This window comes from Paramacrobiotus metropolitanus, unplaced genomic scaffold (assembly GCF_019649055.1).
Source record: "Paramacrobiotus metropolitanus isolate TYO unplaced genomic scaffold, Prichtersi_v1.0 Parri_scaffold0000012, whole genome shotgun sequence".
Classification (NCBI taxonomy): Eukaryota; Metazoa; Tardigrada; class Eutardigrada; order Parachela; family Macrobiotidae; genus Paramacrobiotus; species Paramacrobiotus metropolitanus.
Window position 1 is genome coordinate 1,350,703 of NW_026570232.1, and position 18,611 is coordinate 1,369,313.

General features: G+C 42.0%; 4 protein-coding genes and 1 long non-coding RNA gene across 6 annotated transcripts; 2 read left to right on the forward strand and 3 right to left on the reverse strand.

Annotated features, from left to right (window-relative positions):
* Nucleotides 1–222: 222 nt before the first annotated feature.
* Nucleotides 223–3,799, reverse strand: LOC129583839 (uncharacterized). Its single transcript, XM_055475828.1, has 4 exons — nucleotides 3,529–3,799; nucleotides 2,880–3,008; nucleotides 2,068–2,790; nucleotides 223–606 (listed from the first exon to the last, which is right to left on the reverse strand). Exons 1-4 carry the CDS (start codon nucleotides 3,748–3,750, stop codon nucleotides 481–483), a joined length of 1,200 nt encoding a protein of 399 aa, XP_055331803.1. The 5' UTR covers nucleotides 3,751–3,799; the 3' UTR covers nucleotides 223–480.
* Nucleotides 1,800–4,290, forward strand: LOC129583842 (uncharacterized). The gene is made up of 3 exons (XR_008689817.1): nucleotides 1,800–2,473; nucleotides 2,625–3,021; nucleotides 3,664–4,290. It is a non-coding gene; the product is annotated as an uncharacterized LOC129583842 (long non-coding RNA).
* A 1,148-nt stretch (nucleotides 4,291–5,438) lies between these two features.
* Nucleotides 5,439–7,613, reverse strand: LOC129583840 (serine/threonine-protein phosphatase 6 catalytic subunit-like). The gene is made up of 2 exons (XM_055475829.1): nucleotides 6,909–7,613; nucleotides 5,439–6,258 (listed from the first exon to the last, which is right to left on the reverse strand). The coding sequence occupies exons 1-2, from the start codon at nucleotides 7,291–7,293 to the stop codon at nucleotides 5,720–5,722; spliced, it is 924 nt and encodes a 307-aa protein (XP_055331804.1). The 5' UTR covers nucleotides 7,294–7,613; the 3' UTR covers nucleotides 5,439–5,719.
* A 352-nt stretch (nucleotides 7,614–7,965) lies between these two features.
* On the forward strand, nucleotides 7,966–10,232 carry LOC129583841 (tubulin-folding cofactor B-like). The gene is made up of 7 exons (XM_055475830.1): nucleotides 7,966–8,221; nucleotides 8,283–8,426; nucleotides 8,666–8,721; nucleotides 8,816–8,853; nucleotides 9,327–9,518; nucleotides 9,734–9,806; nucleotides 9,881–10,232. Exons 1-7 carry the CDS (start codon nucleotides 8,111–8,113, stop codon nucleotides 9,993–9,995), a joined length of 729 nt encoding a protein of 242 aa, XP_055331805.1. The 5' UTR covers nucleotides 7,966–8,110; the 3' UTR covers nucleotides 9,996–10,232.
* A 12-nt stretch (nucleotides 10,233–10,244) lies between these two features.
* Nucleotides 10,245–18,135, reverse strand: LOC129583838 (potassium channel subfamily K member 13-like). Of its 2 annotated transcripts, none has more exons than XM_055475826.1 (9): nucleotides 17,845–18,135; nucleotides 17,003–17,377; nucleotides 16,488–16,552; nucleotides 16,202–16,394; nucleotides 12,744–12,914; nucleotides 12,263–12,474; nucleotides 12,153–12,198; nucleotides 11,338–11,419; nucleotides 10,245–11,258 (listed from the first exon to the last, which is right to left on the reverse strand). In XM_055475826.1, the coding sequence occupies exons 2-9, from the start codon at nucleotides 17,163–17,165 to the stop codon at nucleotides 10,754–10,756; spliced, it is 1,437 nt and encodes a 478-aa protein (XP_055331801.1). In that variant the 5' UTR covers nucleotides 17,166–17,377; nucleotides 17,845–18,135; the 3' UTR covers nucleotides 10,245–10,753. The 2 variants fall into 2 exon arrangements, with proteins under 2 accessions (XP_055331801.1, XP_055331800.1); XM_055475825.1 differs by having other exon boundaries at nucleotides 17,003–17,451.
* Between the last annotated feature and the right edge of the window lie 476 nt (nucleotides 18,136–18,611).

Sequence of the window (18,611 nt, forward strand, 5' to 3'; positions counted from 1 at the left end):
TATTAGTTATCATAATAACTATTGAATCGTTTGAATGTACCCAGCTTGTTATAAGCTTATTGACGTTTTGAACCTTCTTTGATGTGATACATTTAAACATTATCGACCAAGTAAGTACGTAATACGTATTCACTATTCACCAGTTTAAAAGACCAGGTCCACGTGCGTAAATGTTGATACTATGATAATTTGCTGTCTTCTCTCTTCACATTTAAACGTCTTGTAGTAGATCCCTTTACAGCATACAGATACAAATACCACATCCAGGAGCTGTGAACGGGGGTTGTATGCGAAAGCATAAACAAAAGTAACTCCATAATTTTGGTCATGACTTTGTTATATGACAATTATAAGCGTTTAATAAACACTTAAAAACGAATGAAAATAAAATAAACAATCCTAAACTGCTGATTCCGGAGGAAGCCTTGGTGCTGTACAAAGTCCACGAGATTCTGGATGCATTCTCAAAGGGAAGACACGCTAACGACTGGCGTAGTGCAGAGCATATATGGTCAGTCTGCGCAACGACCTCACTTCCAGTTCGAAATTCTGCCGTCCACAGTTATCCTCAAATCGCCGATCCCCAGCTTGCCATTTTCGTACCACCTGCATAATACCAAACATGCATTACCATAATATGTCGGTACTTTGCAGCTGGTGGTGGAAAATTATAAAATTATTAATTTCGAGTTTTAAGAGACAAGATTTTGTCACATATACGAGGGTTGTTAGTTATGTTCTGTCGTGCGTATATCAGTTATGAAACTAAAAATATCAAATTATTATTAAAAAGTAGAGCATATCATAACTGTAATAGTAGGCTAATGGCCGAGTCAATGGCCGCTCTCGGTGGCAGTCAGCGTGAGTCAGAGCACGACTCACCCGCACCAAATTTAATTCGCAATTAAAAATGGCGCATTAACACCCGAACGTAGGCTTGCGCTGTTTCACATTAAAATTTTTTAAAAAACTGGGATGCAACCCATTGACTATCTGAAGTGCTTGTTATGTTGGTGATTAAATGTTCTTCTGCGTGAACTACTGAGCGCTTGTCTTGTGGTTTTTATTCTGGAATTTTAACAAGGCATGGCGAGAGGAGATCGGAACAGTCTGTTTGTTGAGGAACCTAAAATAGCAAGCCATTCTGTTGCGCGTGGCAGACACCGATCCCCAAATGTGTTTGTCCGATGGATGGACAGGGAAGCATAGAGCAGATCCCCAGTAACAGATTCCGTATTGCGCGTGGATCTGATTTTTAGCAAGGCGGAGTACCGTCGGGCACAACTTACGCTGACTAGTGGTTACTGGTGCTTTTGCATTTAATGCTCCTTAGCAAAGCCAAACTTCTCTCATTTAGCTATCAATCCTAAGACTACACTCACGACAGATCCTGATTTGCTTAGCGCCATACTTGGTGGAAGCAGCATAACAGAACAGGGTTTTGTCAATGGAGTGGGAGACCAAGAGCCAAAAAGCATTCGAAGAAACGTTTATGTTGGTGCGCCTCCCGCAATGAAATTATTTCAGAAGCCTTTTCTGTCGGAAATAACTATCAAGCGTTTACAGTAATCTGCAAATACCTTGATAACTTTCTTTGAGAAAACGCAAAAATTGGAGGCGGGAGGTGGTCGACTGGTGTAATTGGCACCACGACGGACCCAAACCAAAACCTCTAAATATTAAAAAATTGTTTTACTTAATCCATAGTTCGGATATTCGTGTAACCTAAATATTCGATAAGCTTGATCCTGCATAGGTTCAAAATAATTTCCGAATCGGAAAGATTCGTTGCGGAGAAATGAAATAACAAAAAATAAGAAAATTAAACGAAATTTCCAAGGTGCCATCATTCAAAAAATTTATAACTTTTTTGTGTCGTATTTACAAATCTGGCAACAGATGAAAACGATGCCTTAGGAGTTCAGTAATAGTAATATGAAAATAATATAATAATTGCATGAGTCCAAAAATAAATAAAAGTAATACGACAGAACATAACTAACAACCCTCGTATAAATAGAAGTATCGTTAATCTTTTCGGAACCAGTTAATTCTACTCTATCGGACCTGCCACGGTATGAGGTCACCAGTTTCCCGTTCCTTCTTCAAATGCCACACTGCCTTCCAGTACAGTTTGGGCGGGACCTTCGGGCATGCTTCCTCCAGCTTGTCCAGTAGAAATCCAATATGGACTCCAGTCGTCACAATAACCGTGGTCACCATCTCCAGGGTTAGCGCTTCGTGGCCAGAAGCGCCAACAGTATATTTCCCAGGCTCCGCCTCCGGGTTTTGTGCTTCCATTAGTTCCCGCACTGATACTTGCTTCAGAACCAGCTTCGCACACACACGGCTCCACTCGGAACGCCACTGCAGTCGCACCGGATCGGAGTAATCGAGTAGACTGCGCGCCGACATCCCAAGCCGGCAAACAATGATGACCGGCACTTTGACCTTTTTAGCCGTCAGCATTTCGGTAAGGATTTGCAGGGGAGCGCGAGTGGCGGTTGGCTGTGGGTGACCGTCATTCACAATAAGTACCGTCTTCGTGAAGTTGGTGACCTTTTTGTGAAGCACCATGGCTAGCTGCTGATTGTCACATCGTCTCACGTTGATTGTAACCGTAGAGAATGCGGTTGGAGATAGTAGCACTGAGTTCCAGCATCGGCATACGCGGCGGCAGGTCAACTGTGTGAAAATGTCGAGGAAGGAAAACGCTTCGGTGAGGATTTCTACAGGAACCAGGCCGATGCGCATCGGCTGGAGGCTGTCCGGTTCTTCCGCGTTTTTCATCTAATAACGTTATTGCAATTTTAAATGGGCGTCTGACTTGTGCGAGGTAAAATAAAAATTTTATGCTAGAAGAAACCGCTTATTTTTACCGAAATAGCTTGCCGGGGCGTCGAAATGGGAGCGAGATTTAACAAGACGTCTTTGTCGAAACACGGGTTCGTCCCCGCCTCTTGATAATGATCAGCCAAAGAAATCTCTACCATTCTGAGAACAGCCGCCTAAAAAGAGAAGGTAAAGTAAATTTTGTTTTTGCACATCAAAAATATGCATTACTTAGAGTACCCTAGGAGTTATGAATGCTCATTGCGAAACCATCGCTGTGGTGACGGGTACGATGCGGACCAGAAAGGTCACACAGATTTGTGTTATAAACACGCCCCCCCCCCCTCCCTGCAGCACAGCTTTCCGCGGCTTGATTTTTTCCGTACGCGTAAGCTTTAATGCGTTAACAATGAACATATACACTGTACATGTATCAAAATGATTTAGTTTTCCTAAGCGATAGTTTTCCCAAACTACATTTATTCTAGCAATCGTACTCACGTTTTTCGACTGCTTATACTAACTTCGGAAGTTTATACTAACTTCAGAAAGGATTTTGTAATACGAATACTTCGTTCATTCTGCACGTGAATTTGTTTCACAAAATATATGGTAGTATACCACGCTGCTACCGAAATGTATTACACCAATGACACTAATTAAACTGTGGTACATTACTGACAGAAAAACACTTACACATTTGTTTGACGAGAGGGGCTTTACAGCGGATGAAATGTAGGCCAATCCCGTTGTGGTCAGCTGCACCCAAACCGTATTCGTATGCTCGTTCCACACTGCCGCAAATCTTTGCATTTTGGTCACCTTTTTTAGCTCATCGCTCCATCTGGCAATGTCAACAATATGCTTGAAGTACGTGTTAGAGCATGTCCATTCCTGCTGCGCACTTTCCAGCGGCATGACCTTTTCCCATCGCACCACATCTCGCGCAACCTGCCCGTCGAGCTCAATCTCCACAAACGCATACTGCAATGCGGCATTGCCGGCAAGAAGTGTGGAAGGATACCATCTCCACGGCTGGTTCGGTGCGGGTTGTAGCAGTGTCCGTACGCGATCGCCAACCACAGCGGGAGGATGAACAGGCTGGTCGCGGCACCGTGCCATGCTGACCGTTTCCGCACGATGGTTCGCACAACCGAAATCAATGGTGAACCGGCCACCGACAGGATCGACGTCGCAGATCATTCCGTGCCTGATCGATTTATCATCGTTGTCGCGCACCGCGACCGCACCGAAGCGCCAAACATCCACCCGAAACATTTTGAGATCTCCTTAGTTGTATTTTGTGTCGAGCAAGTAAGTAGTAAGTACTTAATAGATTACAGGTTTTCAACAAAGAAAACTTTAAAACGATGAAAAGAGTAATATAATTTCAAAACCACATATAGTACATACACACAAAACCTAATGCTGCCGGGGCAAAAGATTGTCACCGCGCTTCGGCGAATGCAAATGTTAACTTCTCTTTAATTGAATGACGTATCCAGAATTATTGGGAAATAAATAAAAAGTAAGCTTACTCTCTACAACGCTCTAGCAAAAATATTATTAATTACTGTTTGTGCTTAAATATATACGGTATTTTCGGCCTGATTGACCCGTTGAAACCTGCTTTTGCGTGCTGCAGTCGGTCTTGGCTTTTGATTGGCCCGCCGCTTCGACTGGCTCCAGACTTCGGAGGGCCCGCGCTCAAGCTCTGACTCTGACTCTGACCGCTCAAACTCTGACTCTGACTACTCAAAGTCTGACTCTGACTGTCTAAAGTCTGACTCTGACTCTGGATGAATTACCTAAGAATAACCTAAGAAACCTAAGAAACCTAAGAAACCTAAGAAACCTAAGAAACCTAAGAAACCTAAGAAACCTAAGAAAACCTAAGAAACCTAAGAAACCTAAGAAACCTAAGAAACCTAAGAAAACCTAAGAAAACTAAGAAACCTAAGAAACCTAAGAAACCTAAGAAACCTAAGAAACCTAAGAAACCTATTAAGAAACCTGAGAAACCTTCAGAGTCAGAGTCAGACTTTCAGCGGTCAGAGTCAGACTTTGAGTAGTCAGAGTCAGAGTTTGAGTGGTCAGAATCAGAGTCAGAGTTGGAGTCTAGGCCACTTCGGAGTGGTCAGTGTCACAAGACTCGCAACCCACAAGAACTGGTCACATCCTGCTTGATAAATCAAGTACGAGTATTGTAAACCGCCTAACATTTTAAATTTAAAATTTAAAAATTCTTTTTAATTTTTAAATTTAAAAATTTAAAAAATTTAAAAAAAAAATTAAAAAATTTTAAATTTAAAAATAAATTTTTAAATTTAAAATTTAAAAATTCTGTAGGCGTTCATGGTCTTTTCTTTTACGGAAAGCTGGCCGAACATTTCAGAACTTTGTGGTATTACTGCACTTCGTTATTCTACAGATACCGTATCTCTTCTATTTTCTATTCTATTATCTCAACACGTCGAATGCACAGCCACACAGGGATGGAATCATAACAGATTTTCCGAATCCGCTTCCTGCTGAGCTTCCCTCACGTGTGATTAGTTGATTATCAGAAAAGTTCTCTCTGTTGCGGTTGACCGCTGCCCTTTACCTCTGAAAAACCTTCAATCGCACTTGCAAAAAATCATCGAGTAAAATGATCAATCTCAAAATAAATAAATACAATACGGCCACGTCACTGAAAAAACACCAAATTAAAAACAAGAAGCTCCGCGCGCGCGCTGCGCCCCGTCGAAAACCGGAATCAAAAAACATTTTTCAAAGCAGCATCCACCGGCTGCCACAAATAACACTTCTAACAGAAAAAACAAAAAAAAAGGAAACATGGTATGTTCGACATGCAATCACGATGCACCACCGCCCCCGCCGGCCTCTACAGGAAATACGGCGTGATCTGCCGCGGCGGCACCGTCCGCAGATTATCGGCCACGGCGTGGAAGATCTTGGCGTTCCGCTCCATGGCCGTATTGAACTCCAGGATGGCCGCCACATTGCCGCACCGGTAGCAGTAGTTGGGCGCCGACCACACCGTCACCAGCTGGTTGTTGAACACGTACTTGATGCCCTCCTGCACCAGTTGGTGGGCGCGCGCCAACAGGTCCAGCTTGTTGATCTCCATGAACTCCTTGAGGACCTTGGGCCCGAACAGCCAGCCGGCGCCCCGCGGTGACGTGGCCCACGAGTCCACTTCATCCGGGTCCGACCAGACTAGATCACAGAAGGCGCCCTTGTGCGGAATCTCAATGTTGCGCTCAATGGTGCGGATTTGGTCGAGGGTGGTGATGTCCGGGGACAGACCGCCGTGCACGCACAGGACGGTGTTGTCGATTAGGGCCGCGATGGCCATCACGTCGAACAGTTTGCAGAAGGCTTTCCAGGCATTCGCGTTGCCGTATTTGCTCAAACATTCATCTGCAACAACGAGAAGGTTGTCAGAACAGTTGGACATGCATGCAGTTTTCGTCCGCAGCAAGCACTGTACAACACGTACAATGCGCTCTCTTTCTCTAATCGTTAAATGACTTCTTTAATTTCTTATGTTTTAAGTACAAAGTAGTATGATTAAATTCACCGGAAAGTACGATCGCCACTCGCGGTACCGTATACAAATTTTAATCTTTATTACGTAACAAATACTGTATTTTTGCATAAAGAAGTAACAAAATAATTATTTACACTCCAGCGGCTCGAGACAGATTAGAATTTAGAACGAAGTATTTTCAAATAAGCAGCAGATTGTGCTAACTGACCTGCACCAAAATAAAAGTTCAAGATTTTTAAACTGTGTTGTTTTATTACAATTTTAGGAACTAGAAATGTAAATACAGAAGTTAAAAACAAACTCAACAATTCCAAGTTACAATTACATCGTCTTGGAAATTCCTTTGGGACTCTAACTTCTATCAAAACCCTGTAAGCACAGCTGTGGAAAAATTAGTGGTACAGGGACATGACGACACACTGCAGTTGCGATAACCAGCTGCCCTACATATCAAAAATCCTAAGGAAGAAACTACAAATCGCTAACTTCTTTCCCAACTGTTAGCACGCTATATTCTTACCATAAAATCCATAAACCTGAGTGATTTGCCGACTCTCATGGTTGCCTCTTAATAAATAAATCCTGGTGGGGAAACGAGCTTTGAGGGTAAGCAGGCGGGTCAAGGTCTCCAGTGAGTAGTAGCCACGATCGACGAAGTCACCCATGAAAATGTATTTGGTGTGGGGCACCTGTCCGCCTGTACGGAAGAGCTCCTCCAGGTCGTAGAACTGTCCATGAATATCACCACACACCGTAACCGGAGTCTGCACATCCAGGACGTTGGCCTCTTCGACCATGATGTCGTGACAGAAGTCAATCAGTTTCAAGCATTCGTTCTCGGGCAGATACTTGCAGTCTTTGGCGATCTCCACCCACCGATCCAGATCTGTCGTCATAACCTCCATGGTTGCAAATTAAAAAGGATTAAATATATTGCCGATAAAAAAGATTAATAAAATCTCCACTTCGGGTTCGAATTCTACTTCACATCCTTTCCAGTGTTTTTTCCGTACAGGTACAGAACGGACGCATGCAAATTCTTAGCTGCCCAGTGACAAATCACGATTCCGCTTTCGATAGATGAAGCTCGCACCTTCCGGAAATAAAATATTTAAATGTGGGAATTCCCACGCTATAGGTAAAATCAGGATAAAACTTCCTTCGATTATTTTGTACTCCTCGTCGTCGTGAAAATCTTTTGCTTCCTGACAGATTCCAGAAGAGACAAGTGACAAGACTGCTGTCTGTCTGTCTGCAATTTCACAACTTGCGTAGGCGTCGAGACAGTGGTAGAGGACACACGGCAGCATGAGCCACACCTCGTTACGCAGTGTGCACTGCGGTTTTATTTTGCCCCTTTTGATGAAACACATAAATAGCTTAAAATGGGACACTTAAAGAAAATTAATTTTAAGTTGTGACAAGTTAGACAACTATAAAACGTTGGAAAAAGCAACACAATCAAAACAAATAAAAACGGTCCGGTAAACGGCTTAACATGGTGTCCCCGCACCCTTGCCTTATAGCTCCACTCCGTTACGCTACGAATCTGCGGTGTTTTTGCAGTTTTTGTTTTCTCAACTTTTTTACTTCCAAGCGACAGTTAGAAAACTTTGATTTTCATTTTACATAGGTGTCTGTTCCACTTCCATATCGTTCCATTTGCCTGAGTGCGAATTACACCTTTGGCTTTGATTGACGATATCGTTGTTCCCGTGCAATATGGATAACGGTAGTCAGCCGCAGCTCGTCAATCTGATCATCAGCACTACCTTCAATTCGTTCCATACTGAACGCCGTTTCTCTACTGATTACACTGTTGGACAGCTAAAAGTGAGTGGGACTTTGTGGGCGAAGTGGGACGCAAAATGCACTCGTTATCCTTGCGTTGCAGCGTTTACTGGAAGGTCTAACGGGCGCCCAGCCCAGCTCGATGGTGTTGCATCTTTTCAACAAAGATGGTACAGCGGCAGGTGCGATGCAGTCTGACGATGTCCAACTGGGCTCTCTGAATTTACACAACGGAATGACGGTGCAGGTACGCTAGGCATGCGCACTGCCCTTCCTGGGCCTTCCCTGACTGCTTCTGCAGGCGGAGAAAAATGTCCGAAAAGCAGGGGATTTATCTAGCTCACAACTTTTTAGATTTTGTAAAATTAAACCGTATCCTGTGTGTTATTTTATTTTATCCAAAAGTGTGTTCACTGTGTTGTTCGTAGGTTGACTTTTATATTACAAATTAATCTGTTAGTGATTTTGGTCTCGTTGTTGGCATAGGTCAGTGATCCGACTGTTCGGGTTGGAGAATTCGAGGATGTGTCCAAAGTTAAAAAGTGGGTTTTTGTCCCGTTCATGTTTTGGATGGCTATTCCTGTTGTTTTTAGTTATTTGGATACTGTCCGATTATTTCATCGCGATTGTTTCCAGGTTTGAGCTGAGCGAAGAGGAGTATGCTAATCGCGCAGGTGAGCCTGCAGAAGATGCGTCCTTGATTTTTCGTCTGGAATCGCATTTTTAAATATTTGATTTTCAGTTTTTAATTCAAGTGAACGAATGGAAACAGATATAGTTAAAGTTGTACATTTTTATTCGACTGTCTAATTTTTTGCAAAGTGCAGCTTCTTTGACAAAATTGCAAGCGTACGTTCCCTGCGTTAACGTGAAATATTGTAGTGCGGCGGTTACAACTTCTGTCGTTGGGTGATCTCGTCTATGTGCGGTTGAAATATTTCAGTTTGAAAATTAAATTATTATAGTTTTTTTTTTAATTTTCATTCGTAATTCGAATCCAGCTTTTGGCTTATATCCTAGAGTAGAAAAGCTGTGTGGATAAAACTTGTCTTGGCCGTTTTGAGAAGGTTGTCCGTATTTACATAGTACTCACTACTCTGGTGTTAAGTATACCACTTGTAGCGTTTTTTTATTTTGAATATTATAGAATCTTTGCGGGCTTTTAAGCAACGGCATAAAATGGGCCAATTTGACGAGAAAGAGAAAGAATTAAAGTCAGAAAGTGTCCAGAAGAAAACGTCGGAGCAGCAAGCCTTGGCCGATGCCATAACCGTCGGCAGTCGCTGTTTGGTTACCGTAGCGGATCAGCCGAAAAAGCGCGGTGTCGTCCTTTTCAAAGGTACGAGTACAGCACAACAGAACCTTTTTTGACTCATGCTGACCCGCCAAAAAATTGGCTTACCTAATTTGTGTGATCGACATGGTGGGAAATCTGTAGTGGGTGTTACTGTTTAACGCCTTACTAAAACGCTTATGGAGAGTAAATAATTGATGTTTTCTGCATTCTCTGATTTCTGTAACAGTTTTATTCTGTAATCATATTTAATTTCACAGGATCTACGAAATTCAAGCCAGGCATCTGGGTCGGTGTAAAGTACGATGAACCACTAGGGAAAAACGATGGAAGGTAAACTCTGCTGTAACTTTTTTGCTAGATTTAAAGTTTGTACCGTCAGCGGCTGTATGGGTTTTTTCTGGCAGCGTGGACGGACATCGGTATTTTGAATGTGCCCCGAACTATGGTGCCTTTGTTCGACCGGATAGTGTTCAAGTCGGAGATTTTCCCGAGGAGGATTTTATGAATGATGAACTGTAATGCGGAATGGATTTTTATTTTATTGGTGATTAGAATAACTGCTTTGGAATCTTTCGGGTTGGTTCGGATCTCATCAGCGTTATGATGGTATAAAATTTCCTTTTGAAGTTACCAACTACCAGTTTTCAGAAGTTTTTTTTGTTTTATAAGCATGTCTTCCTCAGTTTTATCATTCATGTTCTATTGCGTAAAAAGGTGAGGCTGTGTACAGTCGCATTCCGATGAATTTATTTTTGATATCTGTTTCGGAAGACAAATTATTGCGGAAGCTAGGGCACTCACAAACATGCGGCTGTCTGTCTAATCACAGAATATATCTATGGTTAACGGTTTTCCGACTAACGTAACCGGAAGACGAAATGTCAACAAAAGGTGTAACACTCTATAGTACACATAGATTAGTAGAGAAAGTCGCCCCGAAACAACAAGTGCTGCAACGAATTCAAGCAAAGCTCAAACAATATTCAACCTTTCTGGTTTCCGGTGGGTTCCAGGAATATTGGTGTCCAGTCGACTAGCTGTGACTTGCTCTCCCGGCAAGGAATTTCCGATTTTTCCCGTTTGCTGATTGATTCTTGCGCAAAAACTTATGCAGAGTCATGCGAAAAAGGAAGCGCCATTTTCAAAAAATATGCCATCAATATTCGAAAATTAATTACAGTGATTTGGTCCATTATTCCCCCAGCGAACATTTTTTCCCAGCAATAACAACACACCAACCGCAGACCATATTCCCCGCCAACTAAATTTGGCGACTTTCAATCATCGCCCAACGTGTGCTCCACAATCGCCAGCGGTCCAATATTTCCAGGCGTAAAATCCGGATCTTTGTCCAGGTGATCATGCGAGCGATGATGATGCGTCGAGTGCGCGTGTAGATTCCGCAGATGAATGGTATCGCGCGGCGACGGCACCGCGTCACTCGTAGCCGGTGCCCGCGGGGTGGCCAGCTGGCCAATGAAACCGGTACGGCCGCGCTGCGCACTTTCGAATAAATCCTTCTGCATGACCGCCAGCGACACCTTGGTGGCCTGCAGAAATTCCCGCACGTCGATGACCTCTTCGGAGTAGCGCCGGTCGGTGTCCATGGTGGGCCGACGCTGCTGGATGACGTTGGGGATGATGGCGTTGCGGCGGCGGCCGGTCTGTACTTTGGCGAAGGGCAGACAGTCGCACTGGCAGGCACACTGGCATTTCTGGTCCAGCTTCTTAATGATCCAGTTCAGGCCGTGCTTGATGATGATGGAGATGACGTTGAAGAGGCTGTGTGTTTCACGATCAACGAGGGTAATGTTAGTGATGTTTACGTATTAATATCGTGTAGTATATTGTTGGCACTGACCTGTACAGACTGGAGATACCGACGATCATGATGACAAAGTTAGCCAGCCGGTATACACTGTCGGCGGCGCCGTATGTCGATACTGTGACAACAAAAATGGGGGCATTACCACCGGATGACGGTAAATGTGGTAAAATATATTTTTACAGGTACGAGCATATTTAAGCACTCGCAGAAGATCAAGCAACGGCAGTCTAATGCAGATTGCAGGGCACCGGTCCTGTTTTGTCTACGTTAACATTATCAGTAATCGATCACCACTTCTCTTGCTAATAAACAGAGAACATAAATTGTATTAATTATTTTGTAAAATGTTTACGATCGAGTACGAAATACCACATTATATATTGTAGCCCAATAATTATAAGGCGATGCCGGTTTGCCGATGGCTCTATCAAGTTTAATTCGTAGACTAGCGGCGACAGAGAAACGGTAGCCGATTCACACGCGAGACCCGTACTGTAGAGTAGATTTTTTATCGATAAACTACGTATCGAAGTGACTATATTGTATAGATTTTTTTAATTTTTAAATCTGCTGCAGTCAGGGTTCTACAATAAAAAATTTTCTTTGTCAGTAAGACTAGCTTCAGATAGGTAGTAAATACTGTTAACTTTTAACTGAAATGCGAACTGGAAGAGTACTCGTATAATATGTTAACTGTTTATTCACTTTATTGCACATCTGAACCACGATTTAATTTGTTTCTGTCTGAACAATTATCTTGTTGGGTTATTGTCATCATGATAATATTATTAGATACACGTATAAGTATACCCACGTAGTCCATAGTACAATTACAATAGTACAATTACCGTTAGCACTGACGAGGTCACCAAATCCTACCGTCGCATACGTTATCTGAAGAACACTAGGATTGTAATAAAACATTCACAAGAAATAGAATAGTTTGGGATGAACGTACGAAGGAATAGTAGAACGCCTCGAAGTATGTCCATCCTTCCACTTTGGAGAACATCCAGCTGCTGAAAAGCGTGATGACGGTCACCAGGCAGAACAGGCAGACCATCACCCAGTACACCGACGGCTTCCAGCTCTCCAGGGAACTGGAGGAACTCCGGGAATTAGTCGAATTCCGTCGCCCTGATTGGGGATTTTTTGATTGCTCGTTTGCATCTGTTCAAAAGATGCCAAGTATTTAATGGATACTTTGTATACTGCTTTGTAGCTCATTAATTGTGCGGTGTGCCTTCGTATGTAAAATCAATATTAACCTGACCAACGTATAATTAATTGTTTTTATAATGTATTTGTTTCTGTACAACTACCGTCCATGCAGAGATGGACGCAAACTATCTATAATGTGCATCACTTCATAAATTTCTTAATCCAAACAGGGTGTATGGCATGTAGAAGCATAGGATATTTTACAGATATAGTCGTACATTTTTTCCGCATTTTGAATTCGTGTACTGTCCGCAGTACAAGAGCCAACAAGGTAATAATCCTCTCCAGAAATAAATTATAAAACAAGATCACAGCTGAACAACCGAATAATCCGTAGATTATGATCACAGCACGACCGGCAACAGTTTCCGGCACCACGTGTCCAAATCCTGCAAAGAGCGAGCACATCAGAGCAAATTATTTGAAATACCCCAGTCTGTGCTGAAAATTACATAACGTACACATACAGAGTCTGTACGTACGTAAAGTATAGATATAATGATATGTATTTGGACATACAAGTAATAAAAATCTTGATGTACATCTAGGTACACAAGAGCTAATGCCCCAGTGTAAAATTATCAGGTGACCGTTTTAAACCAAACATTTACGAAATTACTACATATTTATGTATGCGGTACGCAATACCATTAAAGAAATAAAAGACTGTACATAATAATCACTTCAGTAAATACTAAAGCACATAAATGTGACATACCTAATTATATCATGAGAAGCACAATAAATTGTTTATATTGTCAACTTTGAAATTGAAACTATTGAAAAGCTTTGAAATTATACCGAAAACTTTTTCTAGTGTTGTACCAATGGCGTCATCATGGGGGCAATTTCGATGCAAAAGAGCTCGTTGAATTACAGAATACATTTGTGGATGGCCCTGCAAATACTCCTACGTACAACGCATATGCGGGTTGCTCCAATCCGTAAATCATTCCTGATTGAAAGTGGAACAAGTTTAACCCAATTAGGCAGTCATAATACGTTCTTAATGGGTTTCTCCCAACGGAAATAGCGCATGTTCTCCTGATGAGGCGTTTCCTGCCCGATCGTAAGCGGCACGGTTGCCGTCGATCACGAATGGGCAATCTCGACAGCGAAAGGTCATACGCAATAAGCGGAAACAACACAACAAAATGAGATAATACATTCTGTAACTTTTAAAAGCACCTCTTTTATATAATTCTGCAGTATGCCAATGGAAAAAAATGTTTTTATCTTTGTAATGGCGTATTTCAACACGGGTAGTTATTTTGAATCAAGGTAGCGTACACATACCGAACACACAAAACAGCTGCTTGGTTTTTTAACAAATTGCAGTACAAAATTCTTTCTAGCGGGATCAGTTGTTGCGCTACAATTAACAGATGATGTCGTGCACTAGCTGTAGTTCTTATAAATTTTTTGGAGTTCAGTGGATATTGTAATTCTCATGTATGGCAAACAGATTACAGCGTCGTTGTTGTGTGTACACGGGCAAATTATGCGGACAATTACATCTTGATAAACCGACCGGAAGTTGTTTACCCACGGCCGGAGAGGAGGCGATGCGGGGGGATAGCGTACGAAAGTCATATTATATCCACTCGATCACGTCGCAAAAAGGCCCACTATTTGGTCTGGTGGGACCGCTAGCAGGCACAAGTGGATTATAAATGCGGTATAGTCAGTATATTTTATCATTCGGCCGGTTGGTGCAGTGTGCTTATGCCGGGCACGGATATCTTATGGCTGCGCACGCAATCAATACTGTCCCAACCGGAAGTCGGCTGTGTGCTGAAATATGTGTTGCCGTGGCTGGCACGGGAATGAAGGAGTATACGGAAGCGTCCCCTTTTCAATACCGGAGGGATGTTCTTAAATACAATTACACTTCGCTTAGCCCGCCAGAATAAATGTCTTTTCTGGCGCGCCCTTATCGTTCCGCAGCAGACAAGTCGCTGCGACGAAACGTGCGGCAAAGTGTTGGCCGGCGTGTCATTTGCAGCATCCCCACAAGCTGCCAGATTATCATCAATCCTGGTTTTCCTGACGATGATGACTTTAGCGGATGTGAATAATCTTTTCATTAATTTCCTTCAGAAAGTTTGACACCGTGAAATTTTGGAATTTAATTTTATTTCCCTGTTTCGCTGCTGGATGCATAAGCTTTGTCCAAGTTACAAAACAGTTTTGTCTACATATAAAATGAAATATGTAATAGAAAACTGGAATAACATAGCCAAAATTAATTAAAAGAATGCCGATACACATCTGATAGAAGCGAAATGAGTTGCGTATAAAATTTTTTTATTTCACGATGGAAAAAAATTGAATCGAATATTATCGAATATTATGGTCGCACTGAAACAGAATTTAATTTATATGCATCATATTCCTTTACGTACAAATTATAATATTATACTTTGGTATGTCGACATTACATTCTACGCTGTTTATTGCATATTTCTGTACGCATGCGCGCATCTGTACATATTGTATTTTTCTCTGGAAAAATAGCAGAAATTTAATGGAAATGCCGCTTAATGCGACACAGTGCACTGCCGCGATGACGTCACAGGGCTGAGGGTAATTAGGCGTTACTGGCAATGTATACTCGTATAGCGGACGTTGTGGCATGCGGTGCGGATGTTGCGGGCTCGGGATATGTCAAGCCGGGTTAATGTTATCCCGGGTCTGGCTGGAATATTCAAAGAACATTCCTCTTCAAACGCACTGAACAAATAATGCTTGGTCACCCTTGCATAGCCGAGCCAGAGCCCGGAAGATGTTCTTTATGCAAATCCAGTGCGGGAAAAGTCACGATGCGTACTCAATAACATTATATACAGGGCCGCCTAATCAAATTAACCGGCGGAAAATTTAATCCCTGTGTTAATAATGCTGCGGTAATTCAAAGCCAAATTATATCCCGTCTGATTGGATTTTTTACGGCCTGCGAAAAGACGAGTTATGCAAGTTAAACTTGACCGATCGAATCAGCGTCTGTTCGATCAAATTTCAATAAGCCGGAAAACTAATTCAATACCGTAAGATGTAAGTCATGTAACGTACAAATGTGAGCTCAATGTTGATATACAGTATTAATATTTATTATCACTGCGTATGTAGTACGTACGCACTGTAAAATCAGTATAAAAAATTCTTTTAATAAACTGGGGGGCCTGTGTCGAATTAGGCCGGAAGCGTTGCATGCAAAAAGTGCAGATGATTGACGTAGAACACCCGTGATTCCGCTGGTTCCGCTGGGGAAACAAGGGAAAGCTTAAATAGTCGATTGCTTAGTGCGGTCACGTAGCTGCTAACGTTCCGCTTTTCACAACATTGTTGGCATAAGATTCACAATGCACTGACGTGTGGTGGCATAAATCATAAATATGATATTTGGAGAAAAATCTTCATTGGCCTCGCATGAAATACAGTTACAATAAAGTAAAGTAAAATTATATTAAAAATTCAAGCGCACCAGTTAGGCCGGCTTATTAGTTTATACTACAATCAGCGCAGCTTCTGGTACCGCCTTAATTTCTGTGGGGTCAACCAGCTAAAATAAAATTAATTGTTTACTAATACTTAATTTTTTTCCTCATATTCCTCGGCAGGTTTTAGTGCTGTGATGACTTCCCAAGTTCCCATGCAATAGATTTTACAAACTTACCAACTGTTGCACAGGTAGTGAAGGCCAAATAAAACATTTGGTAAATAGTCGGTCTGGGTCGCGATTGCATGGGCAACATGTGATTCCCGCTTCCCTTAATTAATATATTCAAATCACTCTCGTTAATAATATGTCCATATTTTGATGTAAAATTCCGCCAAAAGTCTTCATAATACTGTGTTCTCTCAACATCCTGGAAAATCGAAGACAAAAATTTCAGGTACACACTACACACTGAATGGATATCCGTTGATACAATCTTACGCGCAGGAAACGCACAACTTACGCTATCGTGCTCCAAATAATACAGCAAAAACGTTCCAAATACCATATAAAATGCAAGTATTATCACTGCAACAAATAGAGAAAGTTAGTTTATATAATAGTAATAAAAGTACTAAATTAGTATCAGGACTACTAAGTTAGTATAAGACTACTACTAAATTAGTGCAGCGTGATTTTAGTTTCGATTAAATTTTTAATTTCTTTTGCTACGTCATCATTCTCGGGAGTGTACCAACAGAATTACCCAAAGCGCATTAATAATTCAGCCATCCTATAAAAAGCGTATTGCCAAAATTTCAGGAGATTTACTGCTTAATATAAAAAATGAAATGAGCAAGTATTTTTTTACTTGCAAGTATTTTTATAAATGAGCAAGTATTTTTATAATTAGGACAGATTTTTTTTCATTTAAATACAGTTTTTCACATTGTTTTAACCGGGAAAAATATCTGAAATATATGAGTGTGAAAAATTACTGTAATATATTTGTAACTGGGAAAGTACATGGAAACGTACCCAAGAGGAGGAAGCGGGTGTTGGCCTCACCCAACGGCATCCATCCGCACCACAGTCCCGCATGCCGGTGCGTGGTCATCCGCGGCCGATAACGCACCGATGCCGATGTGGCCGTATTGCGCGCGGGCTGTGCCACAGTGGACACTTTGGGATGTGCCGGCATAATAACGCAGCGCTGCACTTAAATCCGCCAATTAATCCATAACATTATTTTCATTATGCGCAACGGCGGCTGCCCGTGTTCCGCACAATTGGACATAATCCAGGTTGAATTCCCATAGCGGCAGTTTTAATCCATGTTGGCAGCACCACGTGATCTGTATTTGGATAAGTTCCACCAGACACTGGGGATTTGCAGATTTGCAATACGGCCACCTGAAATTGGAGGTCATGCATTCGCGGCGTAGAAGGCTCGTGAATGATTCATTAAGCTTAATTCCGGCAATTTCCTGTAGAAAGGTCATGCTGACTCGTAACACAATACTGCTGTTATTACGCCTTTTTTTGCGTGGGCAATTTTTTTTAACCAACGCAATGCCTTAATTACACAAAAATGAACTATAATCGAATTATCCCATTATCGGAAATTGGATAATACGTACGTACCTAATCCACCATTCTAATTATTATCAGGTTTGAAAACCAATAACATGATTAAATGTACATCGAAAAAATAGTGTTTAAATCGGTTTTCAGTAGAAGAAAAACAATTACGAGTTTAATAAAGGCATGTAGGAAATAGTATAAAATTGACTGAAGTTAAAAAAGCAAAAAACTAAAGCGAAATCATGAAAGTGAACCATAATTACGTTAAGACGAATGGTTTTCTTCCAACTACTTACCTATCACAGCGAACGTTAACACAGTAGTTACTCCGCACTAACCAAGCATGCACTTCCGGAAGCACGACAAAAAATGACCGGTCGCAATGACACTCTAAGAGGCCGCGTTTTTCACGGGAAAACACTGGGCACCACCCGGGTAAAAGGCATATTGATAAGGCCGAACAAGACAGATGTCTACCAAAAAACACGATATTTTCCCGCCTCGTTGGCTGCGCTAGCCGGCACGCCGGTTTTCTTCTCTCCCCGATTTAAAGAATAACTTGAGCGTCAGCGGCTGAATAGCGGCCATTGTGGCTATACGCAATCGATATATGAGCCATATGACCATATCAAATATTTATGTTATTTGTCCCTGTGGATGAGTGGAGCAAAGTCAAACATCTCCAGTCAGTTGGCGTTGTACGTAATAACGATGTATCCAGCAGCATATGTATCAAGGCGGGTATTGTCCGGTTGGGCTGCGCTGGGTGGGTGTCTTTTGAGTGATTGTACCCCGGAAGAAGCCCGTCCCGGCACGCAATTGGTGCAGCCGACCGGAAGCCGCGTTTATACGCCCGTCAGACGCCGCGTATGGAATAATCCTCGGTGACTGGCTTATTAAACCCAAACTCCTCAAACAAATGTCTTGTTTACTTACCGTTTAGTGAAAAAATCTTTCAGAGTTCTAAAAAGCAGTCTTTATAAAAACTGCTGCACTTACACGAAAATATTCTATTTTGATTATTTTTTAACATCCGTTACGTGTTCCTTTACATACAGAGTAT